Source organism: Paramisgurnus dabryanus, chromosome 21 (genome assembly GCF_030506205.2).
Source record: "Paramisgurnus dabryanus chromosome 21, PD_genome_1.1, whole genome shotgun sequence".
Classification (NCBI taxonomy): Eukaryota; Metazoa; Chordata; class Actinopteri; order Cypriniformes; family Cobitidae; genus Paramisgurnus; species Paramisgurnus dabryanus.
In genome coordinates, this window is record NC_133357.1 from 7,445,485 (window position 1) to 7,469,179 (window position 23,695).

The following is a 23,695-nucleotide window of genomic DNA, read 5'->3' on the forward strand; positions in this document are numbered from 1 at the left end:
AGCAACGTAGACAGAAGACAAACTCTGCACCTGTTCAAATCATTTTCTTTCAGTCGATCCCAAAATCGAATGAAAAGGTAATCGGTCTGTCTGTCTCGATGCTGGATAACAAAGACGCCACGGTGAGAAACTTTCAGATCTCAAAGCCCTGGTGCATGAGAGCAGGTCGGACAAGTTTGTCAGTGTCTCTTTTGACAAAAACATCTGATGTTATGAAAGGAATTTGAAGAATGTCACCTCATCACAAATGTGTTGTCAAGAAAAACATCAACCGGAATTTGTACGTCAGAGACACACGAAAGTTGTTCACATTTAGCACACTGACCCTTCAAGACCTTGTTTTTACTTTCTTTTATAGACATTACAATACAGTATATTCATATTTACACATTTCTTTGAATCTGGCAGTCCTAAACAGTCTCATGGAAAACTGCGCATATTTTACGAGTTGGCTAATTCGTACTACCACATTCATACATTTTTGTACAATTTGTTTTTCGTCCCTGTGATGTTGGGGTTGGAAGTGTTTTTTTTAAATCAATTCACTACATAAAAATTCATACAAACTCGTAAAATACATATAAACTCCTGTGAGATCAGGCTGGTTTAGTCAGATTAACTTTTTCTTTGAACACTGATAAACCGATTAATTCCAATTTTGACATGCGTAGAATCCCTTTATAAATAATATAAAGTGTTATAAAGAACATGAAGAATTTAATTCTTGTACTCAATTTATGAACTGAATGTTCATAAACACGAATAACAAGTATTTAATAAAAATTTTACATTGAGATAAGCAGCACCATTTAACAAAGAAATATATACAGCAGAGATTTTACACAACACAAACGGTCTGAAACATGCCCGCATATTAAAGATTTGAGCTTTAAGCTGTAAATACTACAAACTACATTTACATTTTCAATCAAAATAAAGCGATAACGCTGTAATGCATTGCCAAAAACAATTTACAACAAAGTGCATATGTTCATATGATGCAAACGACCCTGAAGCCAAAACCAAAAGTGCAATAATGATGAAAAAATAAACTCAACTTTAGCGTTTTTTTTTAAGGTCTGGCATCCTTTCAATGTTCATATAAGAGAGTCTTCACATCAGTGCTGACAATCCTCATCCCCGAGATAAACAACAGATTCTGAACCCATTTCAGTTCCCAGTAAAACAAACTTAGTGACTACTGCCATCCTTCAATAATCCCAGTTTCTTCAAAGCTTCACGCCGGTTCTCTCCGTTTTTTCCGTTCGGAGTAATTACCACACTTATCCCATTGAACCGAGGCATCTTTTGGGCATCACCGGTTGGCTGTGTCAAAGCACCGTGGAGCGATTTGGTGGATTTATTAGCTAAATGGTCAATATCGACATCCATCACACTTCCACTGGAGTGAGGTCGAGCTCGGCTTTTTCGCAACTGTCCAGGTGATAACTCGACATTGGTCACGTTGGAAGCCTGGGTTCTGGGTCCCACGACAAGGCTGTTAAGACCCACGCCTGTTCTGCCCAAGGATGCCGATTTGATCTCGTAGGGTCGTGCTGGCGGCTTATTTAAAGCTGTTTCCAACATGTCTCTGTGTTTTGTCGAGTCTGTTCGTAGGTGGATATCCCCTGATGTGGAGCTTCTGGATCGGTCCGCCAGAGGCTCCATAGTAGGAAATGTTGGGTACACAGGTGGACTATGAGGGGATACTGGACTCAGATCTTTGGATTTGAATGGTGGCGACGGAGCAGTAGAGACGGGCCTTGAATCGACCTCATCACTTTTCAACAGGCCTAATTTTCTCAAAGCCTCCTTATGAACCTTCTGTTGATCCAACAGGGTGCGATCGGTCGGTGAGAGTAGAGGACTTGCACCTCCGGTTTCTTTGTGACTTTTGAGGACAATATTAGAAGGGAGTTTTTGTTTGGGTGCCACAGGTGGTGGGATTTTGGGTTCACCTGGAGGATGCTCTGAAGATGGCGAAGGTGTCCTTGGGTAGTCTGCTGAATGTGAATGTTGCGCAATCATCACCGGCGTCAGAGGTGCTTTCTTCATCAAGGCCTTCTGCCGCAGGTTTTCAATATCATTTTTAGACAGCGATGCTCTTGACTTTTCTGTTCCCTGTGGTGTGATCAACTGTGGCTTGGTAGATCCACCATAAGAGTGTCGTTGTATTTTGGGGATTTCGGGAGTCCGTTCCGGTGGTCCATCAACAACAGATGGATTCAGCGTTGAATGTGGAGCATCTCTCTTCTTCTCTGGTTCATCCATGAAGTCTGAAGGTGGAGGAATCCAACCCAACAGCATCTCGGGAGTAACGCTCTTGCGATTCTTGGTATCTAAACTCTTCGGTGGACTGTGTTTAGACTCGGATCCTCGAGATCTAACTGGAGGCTCGGGTATGAAAGAAGGTGGCAGATCAGTGTCCCCCCTCAATGGTTCAGTACTCGGTTTAGCAGTTGCTACGTTCGAAGATCCTGCTCTTTTTAAAGCTGCCAGCGCTGTTTGGTGATGGTCAGGGGTTGATTTGAACCCATCAGGTGAATCAACGAACACTGCAGGTTTCGCTTTGGGAGATAATTCACCAGGTCTAGTATCCATTTTGGCATTTCCAGTGGCAACGAGTAATGGAGTCGGCACAAGGTACCTCTGAGATGGTCTTTGAACTTTTCCCAAGACTTTACTTGGGTCTCCATGGGCTAAAAGAGAACAAAAAGTCAATATTATTTTCACGAAGAGACGCTAAGACAAACAATAAACTCAATCTAAGGGTTGGTCTTTTTTTGTATGTTTTCAAGATGTTATTTCTTACCCTCCAGTTTGTTCTGGTGGATGGATGGGTGCTGAGCCATTTTTCCTGCCGTGACGTGAGAGGGGCGGTCGGGCTCATCATTAGACAGTCCGCTGTCATCCTCCACATCTAAAGAGTCAATTGTCTCCTCCAGAAACATAAGACATGCTTTCTCCTCTGCAGAGAGATGCTCTAGGCTGTCGTCGCTCTACCGTATAAAGAGTAAAGACTCTTACAAAACTGCTAAAATCCCTCAGATTGTGCCAATGACATTTACTTATTTAAAAAACAAATTTATGGGAGTAACAAAACAAATAAGATTGTAACCACTGTAAAAAAAATGCAGCATGAAGTTAAAACAACTTGGTTTTAGGGCTGCAAAACGATTAATTGCAACTAATCGTTTGCAGAACAAAAGTTTTTGTTTATGATATATATGTGTGTGTACTGTGTTAAATAATTATGTATATATAAATACACACAGATGCAATTATATATTTAAGAAATTTTTACATGTGTATATACATTTTATATTTATATACAATTTATATTATATATAATTATAAATACTTTATATATAAATAGATTTTTTTCTTAAAATTATACATGCATGTGTGTGTATTTATATATACATAATTACTATACACAGTACACACACACACACACACACACACACACACACACACACACACACACACACACACACACACACACACACACACACACACACACACATATATATATTGTATGATGTAAACAAAAAATATTCTGCAAACGATTAGTCGCAATTAATCGTTTTGCAGTCCTACTTGGTTTTGGAAGTCAAGTTAACCTATTATTTAACTTTGGCCTGTGATAAATTGACATAACTTATAATAACAAGTTGAAATTGTTTAACTTAATTTGTTAAGTTCAAGTTACATAAAAATATATGTTGATTTGACAAAACGCTGAATTTTTTTACAGTGTAGCACTGGTATATGTGAACACTGTATATGTCAATAGTCAACAATACATTGCATGTTTTTTATGCCAAAAATCATTAGCTTTTATACATTTATGGTAGGAAATGTACAAAACATCTTCACGGAACATGACCATAAAGATATTTTGTACATTTCCTACCATAAATAGATAAAACAAAAGCATTTATGATTAGTTATATGTGTTGATAAGGACTTCATTTGAACAACTTTAACTCATTCCCCGCCAGGCTTTTTTTGAAAAGTTGCCCGCCAGCATTTTTTCTGCTTTCACAAAAGAAAAATTGTCTTCTATAAATATATAAACATGCAAATATATCAAATGAAAGAACAGCCCCTATGCTTTCAAACAAACAATAAACAAAAAACATACAAACAAAAAGGGGAAAAAAACTTTAATCCTTTCTATATTTTTCTCTGCCTATAAACTATTAAATATGGGTAATTTTTTTAAATATATTTTTTAGCAATAATTGCATTTTTTGTGAAGGAATTTAGTTAGAAATCAGATTCAAAACGATTATCAAAACATACACGGAGTTTAAATATTGTAAATAATCTTTTTGCTTCAGTTTTTTTAATTGGGTAATAAGTGGATAATCTAGTGGATAATCGCGGTATTACAGATTAAAATAAAAACTCATCAGGAACAAATTTTTTCAAGCAAATGTTTTCTCTTAATTGACGAGATAACTCGTCGATGGCAGGGAAAGAGTTAAAGGCGATTTTCACAAAATATTTTTGCAGCCTCAGATTCCAGATTTTCAAATAGATGTATCTCAGCCAGTTACTGTCCTCATAAAAATCGACCCTTATGTCTGGTTTTGTGGTCCAGGGTCACATTACTCACACCTTGACAATAGTTCCTTTCTACAGTTTTTGAGTTTTTAAGATAGCAAACATATCTAGGCAAACATCACGTTTCCTTGTTCCACGGAGTTAAATTTATGAACGTAAAAATTTTGTGACTGTACGATGCGGAACTGTGGTCAGAATTAAATGTTAACTACATTTCACTTCATTTACTTGCAGTAAGATTTTTTCATTACAGTTTTTTTAGAGACTTGGTCTAATACTCACAAAGGTAGAGTTGATGCTGATCATGCTATCACAGCTTCCTGCACTGTCCATACCAGACATGGGTTCCTGCGAAACGACCCCTGGCCAGCTGTCACTTTTTGGCATCGCACATTGAAGAAAGAGTGGTATTTAAATATTTCAGTGGGATTAAGATCCTCTTGCGATGATGGAAAAGTGATGTTCAATCTAAAGTAAAGCAAGATGATGACAAACTGATGAAAAGCTGAACATTTTTAATCTGTTTTGAAGGACAGGTCTTTGTTACACTTTTGTTAATGCCACATCTTTAAATATGACTGCTGTACAGTACGTAAACGCAAATCTAGTGAGTGAAAAAATATTACCATTTTGTTAAATATTAAAATAATATTAAAATGTTCCTGTGGATCACTTTGAGTTTCATTACTGGGTGACCCAAAAATATTTGCATACTGAATGTACTCACATTTCTTTTAGATTAAACAGCTGAAAAAATGTCAAGGCATTCCTTACACGTCATACAGTTATGGGTTAAACAAGCACGTAAATTTACATTATTACACCATACTTTCTGTAGTACCAAAGTAGAGTCATAGTATTGTTTGTAAGGGAATGTTTCTATCAGTATCATCATTGCAAAAATGGCCGATGCCACTGCTGACATCATACTTTATAGATTATATATCTACAGATTTACAAGATTTTAGATCAAACACATCGATTTCTAATGCTGGTGGTCTTCAGCATTAAGCCTAAAAGGTTTACTGTAAGACCAAGTCCATAGAAATCTCCTATGATCCTATCTGCATCTCTGGTGAGCCCATGCAGGGTCACGTCCCCAAAGGTTAATCCTATCCTCTCAAAGGTCTTTCTCGTAAACTATTTTTAGTCTCTCTCATTACTTGGCTGGAAAACTAAAAATACTAGATAGCTGGTGTTAAACGTAATCCTTGTAAATGAAAGTATCACAGCGTATTCGACTCACCTGTACAGTTGAGCGAATCAAAACAAAGCACGCATAATTTCACAGACAATCCAGCAGAGACATTTCAAAGCCAACGCCCAGAGAGAACGACATTTGCACACAATCGCAGAGATTTTAACATATATTACTTCTCTAAAAACTGAACAAACACGTTTATACTGCGTCACATCTCATACCATCTCATCTCAAAACCTCATGAGCTGCATACATAAGCAGTTCGTAGGCATGATGTGCGTGCATCCATGCAAAAGCAGGTCCAAAAGTTATGCCATGCATCCTTTAAAGATAACTATTTTTTGTCAAATTCTCAGCGTTTATCCTTTGTAAAGAAGGCAATCCCATCATGCCTCAGGCCTTTCACACAGAATGTACTGTATTCTAGGGCTGTAACGATTAATCGTGCAAATGCGTATTTTCTCAATGAATGAATTTTAACTATATTACGGTGAAATCCCGGCACATCCCAAAGCCAGAGGGAGCGCTCTCGTGCAGAAACTCCCTTTCTGCCACAGAAGAAGTAGCATTACAAACGCTATTCCAGAAAATGTCTATAAGGATATTTATATCGCTGTTCTACAAATTCTTTCAGGTATTTTTATGATAATAAAGATTATTTTGAATGTTTTTGTTTAACGAGTGTTGCTTTTTTAAATGCACGTTATAAACGACTCAGACTCAAAATTATTTTAGATCAATAAGGACTCCGTACTGACCAAACACTGTAGTACATGCAAAAGCTGTGCATGAAACACAGAATCGATTCAAAATTGAACACAAAATCGAACACGGCAGCCACATATCGATTCAAAATCGATTCTGAATCGAAAATTACATTTTTAATGGGACACGCGATTGATTGTTGCAGCCCTACTAGGGATCGACCGATATGGAATTTTCAGTGCCGATGCCGATACCGATTTTTGTTTCATCAGCCTTAGCCGATGACCGATTTTCTTGAGCCGATATATTTGGAGCCAATACTGCTTTTGCTCACTCAATTTATATCATAAAAATTACACAATGATGATGCCAAATGTTACAAGTGTCGATTTAAAAAAAGTTACATTTATTGAACTTAAACTATATTTAACAAATAGTAAAAACAGGTGAGGGTGCTATGGAACCATGTTTGGATGTTGTCATGGAATGGTTGGTTGTTTTTAGTCACATGACCTGCAAGCAGCTTCCAGCACTCTGTCTGTAAATAATGGCGGAAAAAAAATCAGCGAACACGGCAGCCACATATCATCGGATGCCGATACACATAAAACTCTCAAATATCGGCCGATATATCGGTCTATCACTAAGCCCTACTGTATTGAGAAAAAAATAGCTTACAAAGTAGCTTAAAAATACAACTTCTTTCTACATGACATGCTTTATTTAGCACACCATTTAACATAATAAAAAAAAAACGTTGTAGGTAGACTCTCAGAAACAAATGTGCAAAAGCTGTCAGTAATATTTGCCATTGATGTACAAATATGTTAGCCTGGTTAGCCAGACCTACATCAAGATGTAAGGTCTGGCAACTCTTCACACAAACGGCTCAATGCAAGGGGCGGGATATAAGGTTGTCCATCAAAATGCCTCTGCACGCAATAGGATAGCGCTATGACAGATCAGAGCAACGAAGAAGGTGACGTAGTTACCGTAACCAGTCGGCAAAACTCCAAACACATCTTTCTTGCTTAAAAAGGACTTCAGTGGGGTTTATTTGCTCTTCTCACAAAAAAAAACATAAGTCTAAGTCCTCCAGAGTCGCGGCCAAAGCCGCTTCAAAAGATAGCTGTTCGCCAGCAGCAGCAGCTAATCTCTGTTTTCAAGTAGGAACCGTTGCAGCGCTGTCGTCATCATGTTAAGCCCGCCCCACAGACGCTACACACGATGTGATTGGCCTGACCAAATTTTGGTTTTTGGACCGGTTAAGTGTATTGTGAGTGCCTAGACTAAACCCTGGCAGCAAATATATTTTGCGGCCGCTAGGGTGCGTCTAGATTTCTAGGCTACAAATATGTATATATTTGGGACCAATTTGCACTTTCAAGGTACTATTATGCACAATTTTGCAACTTTTACTACAGGTACTGGAAGTATTAAATCAGATCCCACATGCAATTTTTCTACAAATTTTAGAGAAATTAAGAAAATCAACCAGGTGAAGATGACTCAAGCGTGAATAGCAGCCATTGTTAGTATCTAACATGCAACGATTTTCAAGTTGTTCAGCATATTTCAGACGGCTCTGACTGGATGAGGTGAGGTAATTGTGGGCATCCACGCCTCTGATAGAAACACTGACTACAACCAACACCTAAAAAAAAAAACAGGAATTCCTGCTCAAATCCGCTGTATTGTCCATGTAATACAAAAAATCCCACTGCCTTTCAGTTTAGGAAGTGTGTACAGTTTGTTTCAGTTTGCGCCGAGTTACTTTGACAATGAATGGACTGCAAACAAGTGAAATCCGATACTACCATGACAGGTATTTATGGTACAACTGCGGTAAATGAACCTTTCCAAAGACTTGAAGTATTCAGGTTCAACCACGTATCGTTGGGTTTACCCATGAACAACCCACACGCACTATTGTTTGCATAAAGAAAGAGCAAACGTGTATATTGTCTTATATGAGGGAGTGACGGCTTAATATAGAACATTGAAAAGGAAAAGTTAAATCCAGATCTTAACAATTGAATATGAATGTAACAAATTACAACAAAGTTTGAGACTTTACTATAAAGAGTCATAGACAACGTAAACATATTTATGATGTAATGCTACTTTTTGGATTTAGATCTAATTTAATTGAATACATTTATATAAGGCATAGAGGACAAGTTGTGAATTGAATGAAAAATCTATAGTAATGTATAACCGCATTTTGTTTGTAATTGAACTGCATTCGAAAACTCACCATCAAAAATAAGTACTGGGTTACCTGACCATCATCTCTTACAGGGAGTTTGGGATTCTGGGAATTGGTACTATGCAAAGTTGTATGCTCCACTTAACGAAACAAGATAAGAAATGTGAGATATTTGCCCTGTGATCGACTCAGGCCAATCATTTACAGATAACAAACACACACACAGTCCAAGTCCACCTGTAAAGTACACAACACAAAGAAGAGAAACAGGCCTGTGTTTGAATAAAACTAAACTACACTTCATTTATTTAAAGATTTTTTACCTTCTCACCATTAGGACTGCTCGATTATGCCTGTGCAAAATCATAATCACGGTTATTTTTTGTAAAAAAATCTTAATCACGGTTATTTAACACAATTACTCAGCACTACCTTGATTATCTTGTTTTTGTAATAGTTTGAATCAAAAATTAATTAAAATCAAAATGCACAGCCCTACTCCTTTCGATCACTCATCAGAAGACCAGAAAGTCTAAAGTTACACACTTATTTAATAACACGGGCCTTAATATATAGTAAACTTGATTTAAAAAGGTTTGTATACTCAATACTAAATCTAAACAGTTTATGCATTTCTAGAAAATAATCAAGCTGGTGTTGTGTGGTCATTAAATCTTGTTACTACAACATCTGTACATTATTAAACCCACGAACAGGAAGAGTTGCACCTAGTTTCATTTCAAGTAAAAATGTTCTTGCAGATTTTATCAATATAATAAAAGTATAAAGGAAAGAGGATGTAACGCTTCATAAAACGTCAACGAACATCATAAACATACAATGTGTTCACTACATCCCAAGTTCTCTAAAGCGATAACCTGGAAGTGAGAGGTCATTATTTATTGATAATAATTCAAAGAATGATAGCTTATGTGTTTGGCCAACACCCACAGGCGGATTCAGAAACAGTGTGTGTGTGTGTCAACATCATCGGCTACTTTATTGTATGGTCTTGTTTTTTTAAAAGATTAACAGCTTTAAATGTATGACAAGAGTCACATAATGATTCAAATTTCTATTATTGTGTTTTGAAATGACACAAGACTACCAAAGTACTGTGGGCCAACTTTCACAGAGTCCTGCAACAGTCAATATAGATGCGAAGCTGCATTATTCACCTAAAATTACTGCAAAGTACCATAGTGTTTACTGTAGTAAATTCAGTAGTTGAATTCAGATATGTTCACACGACCTAACATTAAACCAATGCAATAACACAAATAAAATACAGTCAATTGCAACTATATTAAATAATGATAACACAAATAGATGTGTACTGTGTAAACGTCCAGCTTCTAGAACAGGTGTGTGTACTTTAGGCATTTTAATAATTCATATACGTAAAAATAAATAAGTTAAAATAAATATTTAATAAGACTAACGTTAAACATGCTATAAATGTTTTGGCCGTAAAATAATAATTAAAATATGCCAATGTTTACAGCTTCATTAAGACGTTTAACCGATGTTATTATTAATAAATATCAAACATTACTTCACTACAAAAGCGTAAATTCAAACTTTTAAAGTCTTACCTGTGGAAACACGCACGAGACTTCTCCTTGCTCACCTGTGTGTGGAAACTGCGAGTGTTTGAGGACGTTCAGCCCCTCAGACCTCTCAGCCAATCAACGCCCGCCTTCTACACACAACTGCAGCTGATTGGCTGAACGCTTATAGCGTCATACGCATACTGCTTACGCTGTAGTGACCTACACACTTTACAGGCGAACTTTTTTATAAATAGTATGCATACAACAGCTGTCTGTAAAAACATGATGCAGTTATGCTGTTTATTTTAAGTTTGAGTATCATTCTTTTGTTTTTAAATGATTCTTTACGATGTATTTAATTGCTTTTTTAACTCTTCACGCAATAATGTAATCATCAGTATTACAAGGTCCACTAAAGGTGACAGAAATGTCAAATATAATATTTTACAAAAAATGCAAACGCTACTATGTGTAGGATATATAATGTGTATTTAAAACGTGTAAATCTATTAATGCAAGTTTTGTTCTCAACAAAGAAAATACATACACTGTAAAAAAAGTCAAATCAACATAATTTGTTAAGTTAAAGTAACATAAAAATGTAAGTTAAACCATTTCAATTTGTTTTTATAATTTATGTCAACTTATCACAGGTCAAAACTCAAAATAGTAGGTTGAATTGACTTCCAAAACCAAGTTGTTTTAACTTCATGCTACATTTTTTTACAATGTGCTTTCATGCAAGAAATTATTTGCTTTCATGCCAGATGTCATAAACCCCAACAACAACCGAAAGTGTATGAAGTTACACTTCACATCAATATATTTTAGTGAAATATTTTATTCAAACAAATGGAGTATTTTTGATTGCATTAATAAACAGGACAAAACTCAAATATCAACACATGACTTGTAATGATAGCCTATAAGCCTATATGTACATATACAGTATACAGCTTCATTGTCATTGTTACAAAACAAAGAGATTTAAAAGAGGTCACCTCACCAAGCATCAGAAACAACAAATAATAACCAACAAATAAATACAGTCAAATGTGAGCATATATTAAAAATGAATGCAATAGATAGACATTTATTCCTTGTTCAGTGGTGTTGACATTTGGCAGTGGTTGTTAAAAATGGTGACATTCCTCTTGGTCATTCATTGACTTTTACTTTGACGGTTACTAATTTTATGGTATGTAGTCATTGTAAACCTGTCTGGGTTGAGTTCTGGGTGTATAATCAGATGATAAAGGACTAGATATGGGATAATTTCGCACATATTTAGGAGCGGTTTCCCAGACAGGGCCTATATCCAGACTAAAATGCATGTTTGAGCTTGCTTAATTTAAAACCTGTATCTTAACATACGTCAGTGCCATAGTTTTGTCTCAAAATGCACATTGGTAAATGTCCTAAAATAATTAAGGTTTATTCCTGGATCCTGTCTGGAAACTGCCCCATGAAGTTTCATCTTAAAAAAATATGAACCCCATTGGAACCCCAACATTCAAAAACATATATATTTGGAATCAATATAAAACCTTTTCATTTTTCAGTTCTGTATAAAGCAATAATATAAATTAGAATAATATAATATAAAATAAAAGTGTTATTCCTTAATCAGTGTGAATACAGTTGGTGCTTTAAAGAAGAAATGAAAAATCTTGCACCGTTTATGTGCTAATCATGTGGCTGCGTTAGCTTTATTATTTTGTTTCTTTGAACAATGAACAATTTGTAAAGTGACCTCCCTCTCATTTTAACTCCAGATGAAAGAGCGAGATCAAATAAAACCTTAGAAAATAATACAAAAAACACAATGATGAAGGAAAAACAAACGGCAAACAAATCTTACTTCCATATCAAATTATATTCATGTGAATTTTCAACCACAGACTACAGATGAGTTAATCCTGTGTTTACTGCTGGCTGTTTGGGTACAGGACATACTGTACCACTGTCTCTGTATGATCTGTGTTGTAGTCATCAATGCTCATGAATCTTTTATGTTATTTGGCACTGAGCGCACCAGCATAGCATGAAGAACCATTGCCTGGTTCTTTCCTAGAGATTAACCTGAATTAGCTTTGTATAAGCCACATTAACCAATTGTGTCGTAATCCTGCAGTTAGGTGCAGAAACAACAAGAGTTTTATTATCAGGGATTAAATTAAAAACAAATTATTGTCAAAGTAAAATGAAAACAAAACTACAAACCGAGTCATTAATATCAGTAAGCTTTACAGTTTGCAATACTGAATACAATTTACCATGAATCAGGATTGTAGTTTTCCTTAAAAGCCGATTACCCAACAGAGACATCTAGAGGAGAACAGAAGAAAGAAGAAATCAATCAAATTTTCTGGCCAAACTAAATATTTCAATGACGTTTTGAGTTTGCTGTGCATATTATACATTATATACAGTATATATTGTTTTTATTTCTGACATGTAAACTTTGTTTTTTTATATTTTATACAAGTTATATGTTAATTTAATAAGGCAGTACTTTAATAACAAACACTAAGCTGCAGACACGTTCAATATGAAACATTTTGGTAAATGGTGCCAACAGTATTGATTTACATTAATGGCATGTCTCGTGTGTAATTAATTGAAATTATTCTTAATTCTGACACCCTTTAAAAAAGTCATCACAGTCTTTAAAGGTCACAACATTTGTTAAAAAACTGGGAAAAGAAAGAAACAATTTTTAAAGACTATTACATAACTAACCCAAACATTACATCATGATCGGAGCTTTTAAACCAATCAGAGTCATTGTCAATTACTTATGTGAGGAAAGTTGAAATACAGATGGCCAAAAGTTGAGAATTTCAGGCCTGAACATCAGGGTGGGATCTTCGGAGGCCCAGGCTAAAATTCTCTCGTGAGACTTCAACCATCCCGCCCTACATCTGGAAGTGCTCTGGACGCTTTAACACTCATGGCAAGGACACGAGGTGATGAGAGCATTTGTATATTCACAATAACAGTCTCGATTACAGCACACAGCAACAGTTCTGACACCTGATAAGAAGAGCAACATTTTTAAGAGCAGGTAATGCAAGAACCCGTGCAGTCATTTACATGACGTGTGTTTGAGAATGACATCATTCATTAAACATAAAACATTTATAAAATCAGTGAGGACACACCTAAGAGTATGATTCATAAGTGAAGGATTCTGGGTAACATACTGCAGATCTCCACCCATGAGAACAACTCAGATAATGTTTACATTACATTTAACACTTTACATTTATAAAAAGGTATACAACCAGTAAAATTCTACTTTGCACTTTTTCTTAAACGTATACTGTATGTCTTTATTTAAAATGAATCCTTTAACATTATTACATTAGTGTTTGTCTGGATATAACTAATAATACTCTGCAAAGATTTACGCCTGCAGGCATAAAATCCACACAAAGAAAGTCTCTTATTCAGTTTAGAGATGAAATGAAGTTGAATTGAAAGGGAAATGTGAACAAAAAGCTACACATCTGAAAAACAAAGCACATGGGATGAACTGCGATTGTTGGTCAGATGAGTCGTATTTGTTTACTCATCTCTTTTTCTCATCCTTTATAAAATCACTAAAGCTGACAGGACACAATGAACCAATTAATATTTTGAATGAAGAAATGAAAGTCTATTTATTATTCAAACCAGTTCTTCTTACTGTTATGTCAACAAAATAAAAATAATGTTAATATTTAAATTAAGTATTTAATTGCAGATAAATTCACATCATCTATATGTAGTATATGTAGTATTAAATCAAGGTTTGAACCTTTGGCTCCGCAGCCAGCCAGCTCTTTTCTTGTTAAGGACATTTCAAGAACATAAAACTGGGGAAAACCAAGACATGTGCATGGAGGGGTAAACAGGAAAACGATTTGATTCCAAATGCTTGCACAATTGTGCAATGCATTACTGGATGTGAGCGTACACACATGTAGGGTTTGGGGTTCGGTTGCTATGCCTGTACATCTGGCTCTTAGAGAAGTAAATCTGAATAATAAAGCGGTCCACACCCAGTACAACGCCTAGCACCAGGAGAAAAATAAACCAGATTAACACAAGGAAGACACACTTTCAAAACTAAAGCAATAAAAAACTGAAACAAAAACTATCATTTTAATGTGAATAATATAATCCAATCATTAAAGAGCACCTATTATGCAAAATCCACTTTTACAAGGTGTTTGGACATAAATGTGTGTTGGCATGATGAAAAAAATCCACCCGCTCCTTGTTTTTAATCCCCATTTAACCAAAGCAGTTTTACTAGACATGCTGTTTCGATTCTGTTATCAATGTGAGGTCACACTGATAAAGCCCCACCCACTTACAGTCCTGCATTACCATAGATTCCACCCTCAGCAAGTTGTACTCTGGCATCTAGATACTATTGTCTCAGACTGTATTAATCAGATCTATTTGAACTGAAAGCGCTCACTGTCTGTACGTTTTTGTAAGAAAGTGAGGAGCTGTAGCTCATTTGCATTTAAAGGAACAGACATTAAAACAGTGCGTTTCTGCTCCCACCCAAATAGGGGCATTTTGGACAAGCTATAATAAATCTGTGGGGCATTTTGAGCTGAAACTTCACAGACACATTCTGGACACACCTAAGACTTATATTACATCTTGTAAAAAGGCCATAATAGGTGCACTTTAACCTAACAATCACATTCAAAGCATTGGGAAGGCTTTAGGCATAACCTATAAAGTCATTGACATATTTTATACCACAGTGCATAAAAGTGCAGATGAGTTCCTTGACGTAAATATTTTACAAGGGTTCTTGAGATGCCATGCACTCCAGCAATGAAACAATAATAAAAGACACCCTGTCAGTGATGTGTTTTAAGACAAACAGCTCATACTGTGGGTGAGGGATTTAAACAAAACACCAGCACACCATTCATGATACAAATATACATGATGCCTCAAATAATGCAGCTTGATATATTTTCTATTGCTCCTATCTTTTGTACAGTAATATCTTACATATGTTATTCATAACAGCTTCAGGAAGTTCGAAATGTTGTTCCACAGCCATGAGGCATTTTTTATACTTCAAATAATTACATTATTTCATCTGTTAACAACTCAGGTATAAAGTATGCAGAGAATCTCACTGAAGTTGCTTACGGTTCATGAGTCCTTGCTTTGGGTAACCTGTTGTGGGGCAGATCAGCTAGGGCTCGTTCATCATACAGGACGAGCTTTAAATTCACACAGGAGAATGCACCGTCTGGTACAGAGGAAATTAATTTATCAATAGGAGTACAACACTGCCCAATGAAAAACAAGGGGAGATGAAATGAGATCACATGTATTGCTATCTCTGGCATTATTTTACCCAAGCTGCATGCTATGACATGCAAAATAAATTAAACCTCCTCATATTATAAGATTTTCAGCTTTTCAGGACTGAGTTGGACAACAGGCAGTGAGTCAGTGTTAACACTTATGATGAGTTAATGTGAGTAAGCCGGTGGAGTGTGATTGTATCAGTGTGTAATATGAGTCTGGGCGTATGGGACAGTCCGGGTGGGAGTTCATTTTGGGGTTTTGCAAGGGGTTTTGTAGTTAGTGTGGAACTGGAATAGATGACAGATTCGTCTCTCATGTTCTCTCTTTCTCTCTATCACACACATACATACAAAGGAAATAGCGGTAAGAATTCTGGGCAAGTCATAAGACAAGACCACAGACAACTTAAGAAGAATTTTACCATTGACTTTAGCTTCTAAAAGTGGAAACTGTCAGGCAGTCAGCATGCACCTGCACGCTGCCCTCCGGAACGCCGGGCTCTGGATCCTTCTGAGTTTAGCGTCTGGTCATCTGACTGAAGATCAGGCATCAGACATCGTGGACATTCATAATGACCTCCGCTCGCAGGTTCAGCCCAGCGCTGCCTTCATGCAGAAAGTGGTAAGAGATGCACATTTGTTGCACCTTTCTGTGGAGATGGATATTAAGGATTTGGCTACATTTTTGCTTGTTCTTTAAGTCAGTTGAGAGAATTGTTGCTAGAGCTGTTGAACGTAATGTCTTGTATTTTAATTCAACCTGAAACAGTTAATGTTTTAGTTTACTCTAAAAATAAAAACTTTTTAAGACTCATGCTTTTATGATATAATTTTCTTTGCATGAACACAAATAAAAAATTGCTCTTAAATGTCATGTATGTACATTCATATACAGAATGGTACACTATCAGGAAATAGGTAAAAGGTACAAAAGTTGTCACTAGGGCAGTACCTAAAAGATGCATATTGGTACCAAGGTACATCTACATATTAAGACATTTATACCCAGAAAAAGCCCCAGAGTTAAATTAACAATGCTCATTGTTTATATAGGTCCACTCTCAGAATGTTAAAAAGTAACACCGAAGCGATGTTAAAAGTCAATCTGTGACTTTATCCTCTCTACCACCATCTCTGTTTGAAACTGAAAATTGCATTTTACATATTGTAGAGTTATTTATTAACTTAGATTTAGATGTTGGCTTTGTTTTAGTAAAGTCACAATTATGGCGATTAGTGTTTGTTTTAGTTCGACTTTTGACTCATGATTTTTAGCTTGTTTGGCTTTTCTGGCTGCTATAACTTGTTAAAACTGTTTAAAACATGTTTGTTTTTGTCAAAAAAGAGACAGTAGTGCAATTCTATGGTGGTGGTTAGGATATAATGTCAAGCAACAACAAAAAAAGATTTATTATTTTAGTGTTGGATTACACACCAGAAGTATTTTTTACTGTCAACAATGTGATACTAAAGTTTGCAATCAGGCACCCTCATATCAATAATAAATTAACCGTTGTCTGATTTAAACACACAAACATCAGAGTGTGAACCTCAAGAATGGTGAAAAAGAAATAGTCAAATTTTTTTCATGTCGCAGTGCATTCTGAGAGTTCTGAATGAGATCTGAAATTTGTTGATATCCAGCATGCATTGCAGCATGAAGCTTTCATTTTATTATCACCATTGTTGAAATTCAAACACTGATTCTCAATGTTTGTGTGTCAAAATTTGACAACGGTTAATTTTTAATTGTACAGCGTTTAAAATTCTTCAGAATGATGAACTGATATGAGAGTGCCAGATCTCATACTTTAGTATCACATTATTGACAGGCAAATATTTCTGTGAGCAAGCAAACACTAAAATAATACATTTAAATACTATTTTTTTAGATGGTGTTGTTTGACATTATATCCTTATCACCACCATAGAATTGCACTACTGTCTCTTTTTTGGCCACAATAAACAAGTTTTAAACACACAAAGTTATAGCAGCCAGAAAAACAAAACAAGCTTAAAATCAAAAGTTCAACTAAAACAAACACTGATCGCCATAACGGTGACTTTAAATATAAGCCAAAATCTAAACCTCTAAACCATCTAACAGTTAATTAAACTCTACAAATAAGATTAACTCTACAAGTAAGATGTAAACTGAAATTTTAGTTTTCAAACAGAGATGGTGATAAAAAGGATAAAGTCACATTGTTACTTTTTAACACTCTGTAAAGTGGAGCAGTGTTAATTTACATTTAAAGGTAGGGTAATAGATTTGATCCTGAAACATTTTTAGATATGCTGGTTAAAAGTCTCCTCACATTCTGATAGCAATCACTGTGTTAAGTTGTTTAAATGTATTTGTAAAAATGTATGTCATCTGTGAAAGGCGTAGGACCAAAAAATGTTCAACAAATCATAGATTTCGGTCCGAACGGACGTTTCCTTTTATGTCCCTCATACGTAAGCGTAATTTGAATTCCCACCGCGCAGCGAGTCCACGCAGATACCATACGTCATCGGCGCGTTCACGTGCGCTCTGTCTGTAAACAGCGAGAACAGCAAACTTTTCTGCTGAATTGACAATCTACACAGGAGCAACAAAACTAAATGCATCTTTTATAACAACAACAGCAAAAACTGCCTGGATCAGCAAGAGCAAAAACTCAAATTAACATCTGTAAATTTACTGCTTTACCGCGAGATGCAAACAGCTACAGGAGGCAAAGGGTCTGAAAGGGTCGTTGCACTGTTTATTTTGGTAAGGTAGGTACGCGATATGTTTGTATTGAGATGGATTCAGATATTCTACTTTGATGAAACGTTGTGTTGCTTATGAATTTGTGTTCGTTTTCCGGATTAGCATAACGATATAGTTACTACGTCTACACAATCGAACGTGTGCTTAAACTAATTCTTATGTAAACCAGTTGTTTATGTTGGTTATTTTGGAAATGTTATTCACTTTGTACTGCAAAGTTTTCTCACTGCTGAATGAGACATGAGACGTGACCGTCTGATCTGTGCGTGTTCATGTGTTTGGAAAGAGGCGTGACTTTGGATGGCGATTTGACTTGAGGGTGGGATCGGGATTTCATTGCTAGGCGGCTACCGTTAGCATTTTTCAAAATGTGTTACCCTACCTTTAACCCATTTAGGTACAAATATCTATCTTTGAACTACCTTTGAAGTACTATGCACTCTTTGGGTACAAAAGTGTACCTTTTTGAAAGGGTACTGTCCCAGTGACAACTTGTGTACCTTTACCTTAATCCTCACTGGAGCTGCCAACTTCAACGTCCAGAGTTGTCTGCCGTCTGGGACAGTAAGGCTTAACTTACATTTTCTTTGACCTCTTTTGCTTCAGGTGTGGAATGAAGAACTGCGTCTGGTGGCAGAATCATATGCAGCCAAATGTATCTGGGATCACAACCCTGCACTCCCGAACCTCACAATGGGAGAAAACCTCTTTGTGACAACTGGTCCATTGAATATAACCAAAGCAATGTTGGACTGGTATGACTAAAATGATTTATAACAGAGGATGAATTGATCTTTATTATTTGTGATATTATTCTGTGCAAAGAATCATTAGTTAACATCATCACACAGGTTCGAAGAGAATCGCGATTATGACTTTGATAGCAACTCTTGTAATGAAGGCAAAATGTGTGGCCATTACACTCAGGTGAGTAAAAGTTCACATATTGTGTTTGCAGTGGAAAATTGGGAATATATAATAAGTATTAGTTTATAGGCTAAATGCGATTAATTTAGTGATATATGTGTTATACAGGACAATGCAAAAATGACTCTTAATTAGTATTTTTATCCTGTTTTCAGTACAAATATTTAAAAAAATAATAAATTTTCTTGATGAACAAAATGACCTAAGAAAATAAGTCAATTTAAATTAAAATACAATTTAATTTGTGCTTAAAACAAGCCAAAAATATCTGCTAATTTCTTTGAAAAAATGTACTTGTTTTAGGCACAAATTTACTTAAATTATGTATTTTGTTTGTTTCCAAAAACTAGACTTATTTTCTAAAGTCATTTTGCTCATCAAGAAAATGTATTTTACTTTAGGTTTTTTTTAGATATTTGTACTGAAAACAATACAAAAATACTAAGAAAGAAAGTCATTTTTTGCTCTGTTAATCTATAATATGTAGTAAAAAAAGATGTTTTGTTGATGTATAATACTATATGTGTTCCTATAAAGTGCTGGTGTAAAGTTGCTATGGTTAATATCTGATTTTCAATATATTTCTGTTCAAGAGCTTGACATGACAAGTTATTTTCCTGAGATCTTGACCTAACAAAGCATTACTCTCTGTCTGACTATCTATCTTTATAAGTTTGATTTGTAGTTATTGTATAACATCACCTCAAGCTCTGGATAAATAAGATTTGCAAGTGACGTTTTGAAAGCTACAAGCGATCTCAGTTTCTCATAAATAAATATTATAATCTTGAAAAACCTACAGTCACATGCAGTAAGCCCATACATGATTTAAAACCCATTTTAAATTTTCATGGTAGGGCAAACTCTCCATAATTCCTGTGGTTATGTGTTTATTTTTTCCTGGACTGCCTCTGGCCTTTGCAGGATGTATTTCTGTATTGTTGTTATATTACAGATGGTGTGGGCGACCAGCACAAAAATCGGATGTGCTGCTCATTTATGTGAAACCATTGAGGGTCTGAATTTTAAGAAGGCTACGCTGCTTGTCTGTGATTACTACCCATCGTAAGTGTCTACACTGCAGTGTACTAACAAATTGATCACAGATATGTCATTTATGATGACCCAGAGGTTTGCACCATCAGCATATTTAAAGATCATGTGTCAATCAATTCTGTTATTCTGTTCCCCTCATTAGAGGAAATTATGAAGGACAGAGACCATACGAGCAAGGAAAGTCTTGTTCAAAGTGTCCAGAGGAACTGCCATTGTGTGCGGAGAACATCTGTGGTAATCTTGCATCATCTACTTTAAATGATTTCAATTCAACATACATTTCAAAATTAGCCTACCTGTTTAGTCATTTAGTCTTTGCCTCACATAACAATACTTGACTCAAACTCTGATCTTCACAGTGAAACTTCTTCCATCTGAGGAGTCAGAATCTGATGCCACACAGCCCACAGTCCCACCTGACACTGCACAGGAGCCCACCGCTGTTACTAAAGAAGACACAACAGAGGATACAAAGACACGGACATGGAAAGAGGTGGAGGGAAGTTCAGATCCTGAAGACACAACGGAGAACACAAAGATACAAAAATTTACAACAAGTAGATCAGAGGTGGAGAGAAGTTCAGCTCCTGAACACCCAACGGAGGACACAAAGATACAAAAATTCACAACGAGTAGATCAAAGGTGGAGAGAAGTTCAGCTCCTGAAGACACAATGGAGGACACAAAGATACCCAAAGTCACAACGAGTAGATCAGAGGTGGAGAGAAGTTCAGCTCCTCTGCTGATGGGTGTTTGGATTTTGGCAGCTCTCATTCTGTGATAAAAGTCCTTCTGCTTTACAAACATCCATAATGCATTACACACATACACGCGCGCGCGCGCGCGCGCGCACACACACACACACACACACGCAAGCATGCATACACACATAACATGCATAAACAACAATTGATATGTTTTAAAGATAACATGCTCCCGGCTTAATGACTCTTTCTTAATTCAAAATAACCAGATGACAAAGTATCACACTGCAAAAAAATGACTTTCTTAGTATTTTTTTCTTGTCCTCAGTAGAAATATCTAAAAATTCTTAATGGTTTTCTTGATGAGCAAAATGACTTAAGATAATAAGTCTAGTTTTTAGACAACCAATATACAATTTAAAGGTCCCATATTTCAAGGGTTATATTTATGATGTCCTTAAGAATATATTTACAGTTTAGGTGCCAAAAACAATCTCTATGTATTTTTTACAGCTCCTTTTTTCAGGAGTTCTGCTAAAAACAGGTCTTTTTGGCTTGAAATGAGTAATATTCATGAGCCTCTCTTTTGATAGGCCTGTTGTTTTATGAGTAAAATACTTACATACCGATACAGCAGTCATAATGCTTTTGCATGACAATCATGCTTTTAATAGATTTGCTGACAAGAATTAATGTTAACTATAACTTGAAAGCATTTATTACATTTGTACAAGTGACTATATCATATATGTACTGTATGTTTTCATATCATTTACAGTATATTGTGTTTTTAGAGTAAATTACAAATGTCTAAGAAATTAAATAGGAGGCAACTGGAAGTAAAATGACCTAAACGAACTTTAATACACTTTAAAAATATTATTAAAAAATGTATATTTATTATAATTATTACATCCCATTCCTCAAATGTTCTTTTTCTCTTGCAATTTTGGGGACCCTTTAAAACATTTTCGGGGTCCCCTGGGGTCATATTTTTTCTTGTGTTTGCACTGATTGTCAATAACAATTCGTGACCATTAATACTCATTTTCATAAGCAATATTGACGCTATAAAAAGTTGCTATAAACACAACAGATGGCACTAGATGGCAGTGTAACTTAATAAATATATTGATAAATGTTGTAAAGTGTGTTTTTTGTTACAGCAATACAAAACAAAATGCTTGTCAGATATGCTAACAAAATACACTTCTATCAGATCCGTTAAACCTACACAACTCTGCAAATGTGAATGTAAGAAATAAATCTGATGTCTGGTTAGCAGCTGATAGTAAACTAAAGATGATTCAGTTTTGAATGACATTTCCGGATTAAATCAAGTGTCTCTTAATAAAAGGAAAAGATAAAAAACAAAAGCAATCAATTCTATTCATTCATTCAGACACTAATAGGATTAACAAGGAAAGACTAAACATCTCTTTATAACATTAACACCGTCGAGCCGGACCGATTAACATTTCTACTGAATAAATATAAAATGAAAGAATAATAATAACAACAAAGCAAATGTCAGCTTCTCAGAGTCGAGTAGATGCTCAAATACACCAGAGGATTAAATCCATCAGCTTGGTTTTTCATAAGACATCACTTGAACTTTTTCATCATTATTTGTATTTTTGTGAATCTGTCCCCAGTCAATAATTTACTCGAACAAAGCCAACTTGACTTTCTGACGCATTATGTAACAAATAAATGAATTTATATTTTATAAAAGAGTGGTGACCTGAAGACAGACAAAGACAGTTTTTAGTATTATCTTAAAATGTCTCTTGTATTGCAAAATAAAGATAGCACATACAGGACTGGACACAGTATTTCTCCGCCCGTCTCTATAGGCCTGAAACTCAGATTGATGTCCTCAGTCATGATGAAGTCTCAGCAGCAGTCCACTGGGTCAAAGAGCTTCACTTTATCTCAGTAAAACACCGCTCATCTGTCATGTCCACAGCATAATCCTGGTTCATAAACATCTCCACATCAGAGGAACATTACTGATCAATGAAGACAGAAAACTCTTCAAATCTCATCATCTGAACAAGACACCACCAGCAAAAACAAAATAAAACAAAACCTATTGATCTTTATATTCAGGTGAAACTTCTGGACATTTACAGATGGGATAATAAACTACTGAAAGGGCTCTCTGTTTTCAAAAGAAAGTCATATTGTTTCTGCATTGGCCTGAAAGTAAAATGAAAATATTTTTCTGAGATCTTCCTAAAAAAATACATCAAGTGACAACTGTGTATATGATGCAAGAAGAAAATAAATCCCTAATATATTATTATGTTATGTTATTCATAACAGCTTCAGGAAGTTCGAAATGTTGTTCCACAGTCACGAGGCATTTTTATACTTGATAATTAAATTATTTAATCTGTTAACAACTCAGCGATAAAGTATGCAGAGAATCTCACTGACGTTGCTTACGGTTCATGATGAGTCCTTGCTTTGGGTAACCTGTTGTGGGGCAGATCAGCTTTAGGGCTCGTTCGTCAAACAGGACAAGCTTATGGTTAAATCCACACTGGAGAAAGCACCGTCTGGTACAAAGGAAATGAAGTTAGCAATAGGAGTACAACACTGCCCAATGAAAAACAAGGGGAGATGAAATCAGATCACATGCATTGGTATCTTTGGCATTCCTTCACCAGAG

At 35.8% G+C, this 23,695-nt stretch overlaps 2 protein-coding genes and 1 long non-coding RNA gene across 3 annotated transcripts; 1 reads left to right on the forward strand and 2 right to left on the reverse strand.

Moving 5' to 3' along the window:
* Nucleotides 1–336: 336 nt before the first annotated feature.
* On the reverse strand, nucleotides 337–10,337 carry LOC135750248 (specifically androgen-regulated gene protein). Its single transcript, XM_065269036.1, has 4 exons — nucleotides 10,283–10,337; nucleotides 4,855–5,040; nucleotides 2,813–2,999; nucleotides 337–2,699 (listed from the first exon to the last, which is right to left on the reverse strand). Exons 2-4 carry the CDS (start codon nucleotides 4,957–4,959, stop codon nucleotides 1,192–1,194), a joined length of 1,800 nt encoding a protein of 599 aa, XP_065125108.1. The 5' UTR covers nucleotides 4,960–5,040; nucleotides 10,283–10,337; the 3' UTR covers nucleotides 337–1,191.
* A 5,494-nt stretch (nucleotides 10,338–15,831) lies between these two features.
* Nucleotides 15,832–22,166, forward strand: LOC135750232 (peptidase inhibitor 15-like). Its single transcript, XM_065269010.1, has 6 exons — nucleotides 15,832–16,195; nucleotides 18,938–19,086; nucleotides 19,183–19,258; nucleotides 20,214–20,323; nucleotides 20,457–20,548; nucleotides 20,674–22,166. Exons 1-6 carry the CDS (start codon nucleotides 16,040–16,042, stop codon nucleotides 21,093–21,095), a joined length of 1,005 nt encoding a protein of 334 aa, XP_065125082.1. The 5' UTR covers nucleotides 15,832–16,039; the 3' UTR covers nucleotides 21,096–22,166.
* A 232-nt stretch (nucleotides 22,167–22,398) lies between these two features.
* On the reverse strand, nucleotides 22,399–23,577 carry LOC135750234 (uncharacterized). Its single transcript, XR_010532637.1, has 2 exons — nucleotides 23,470–23,577; nucleotides 22,399–23,220 (listed from the first exon to the last, which is right to left on the reverse strand). It is a non-coding gene; the product is annotated as an uncharacterized lncRNA (long non-coding RNA).
* Between the last annotated feature and the right edge of the window lie 118 nt (nucleotides 23,578–23,695).

Bases quoted from the DNA above. Each gene is read 5' to 3' on its own strand.
- LOC135750248 (XM_065269036.1), bottom strand. From the start codon at position 4,959: ATGCCAAAAAGTGACAGCTGGCCAGGGGTCGTTTCGCAGGAACCCATG. The intron at 3,000-4,854 runs GTGAGTATTAGA...TTTATACGGTAG, and splicing joins TCAGCATCAACTCTACCTTT to AGCGACGACAGCCTAGAGCA. The intron at 2,700-2,812 runs GTAAGAAATAAC...GTTCTCTTTTAG, and splicing joins CCACCAGAACAAACTGGAGG to CCCATGGAGACCCAAGTAAA.
- LOC135750232 (XM_065269010.1), top strand. From the start codon at position 16,040: ATGCACCTGCACGCTGCCCTCCGGAACGCCGGGCTCTGGATCCTTCTG. The intron at 16,196-18,937 runs GTAAGAGATGCA...CTTTTGCTTCAG, and splicing joins CTGCCTTCATGCAGAAAGTG to GTGTGGAATGAAGAACTGCG. The intron at 19,259-20,213 runs GTGAGTAAAAGT...GTTATATTACAG, and splicing joins TGTGTGGCCATTACACTCAG to ATGGTGTGGGCGACCAGCAC.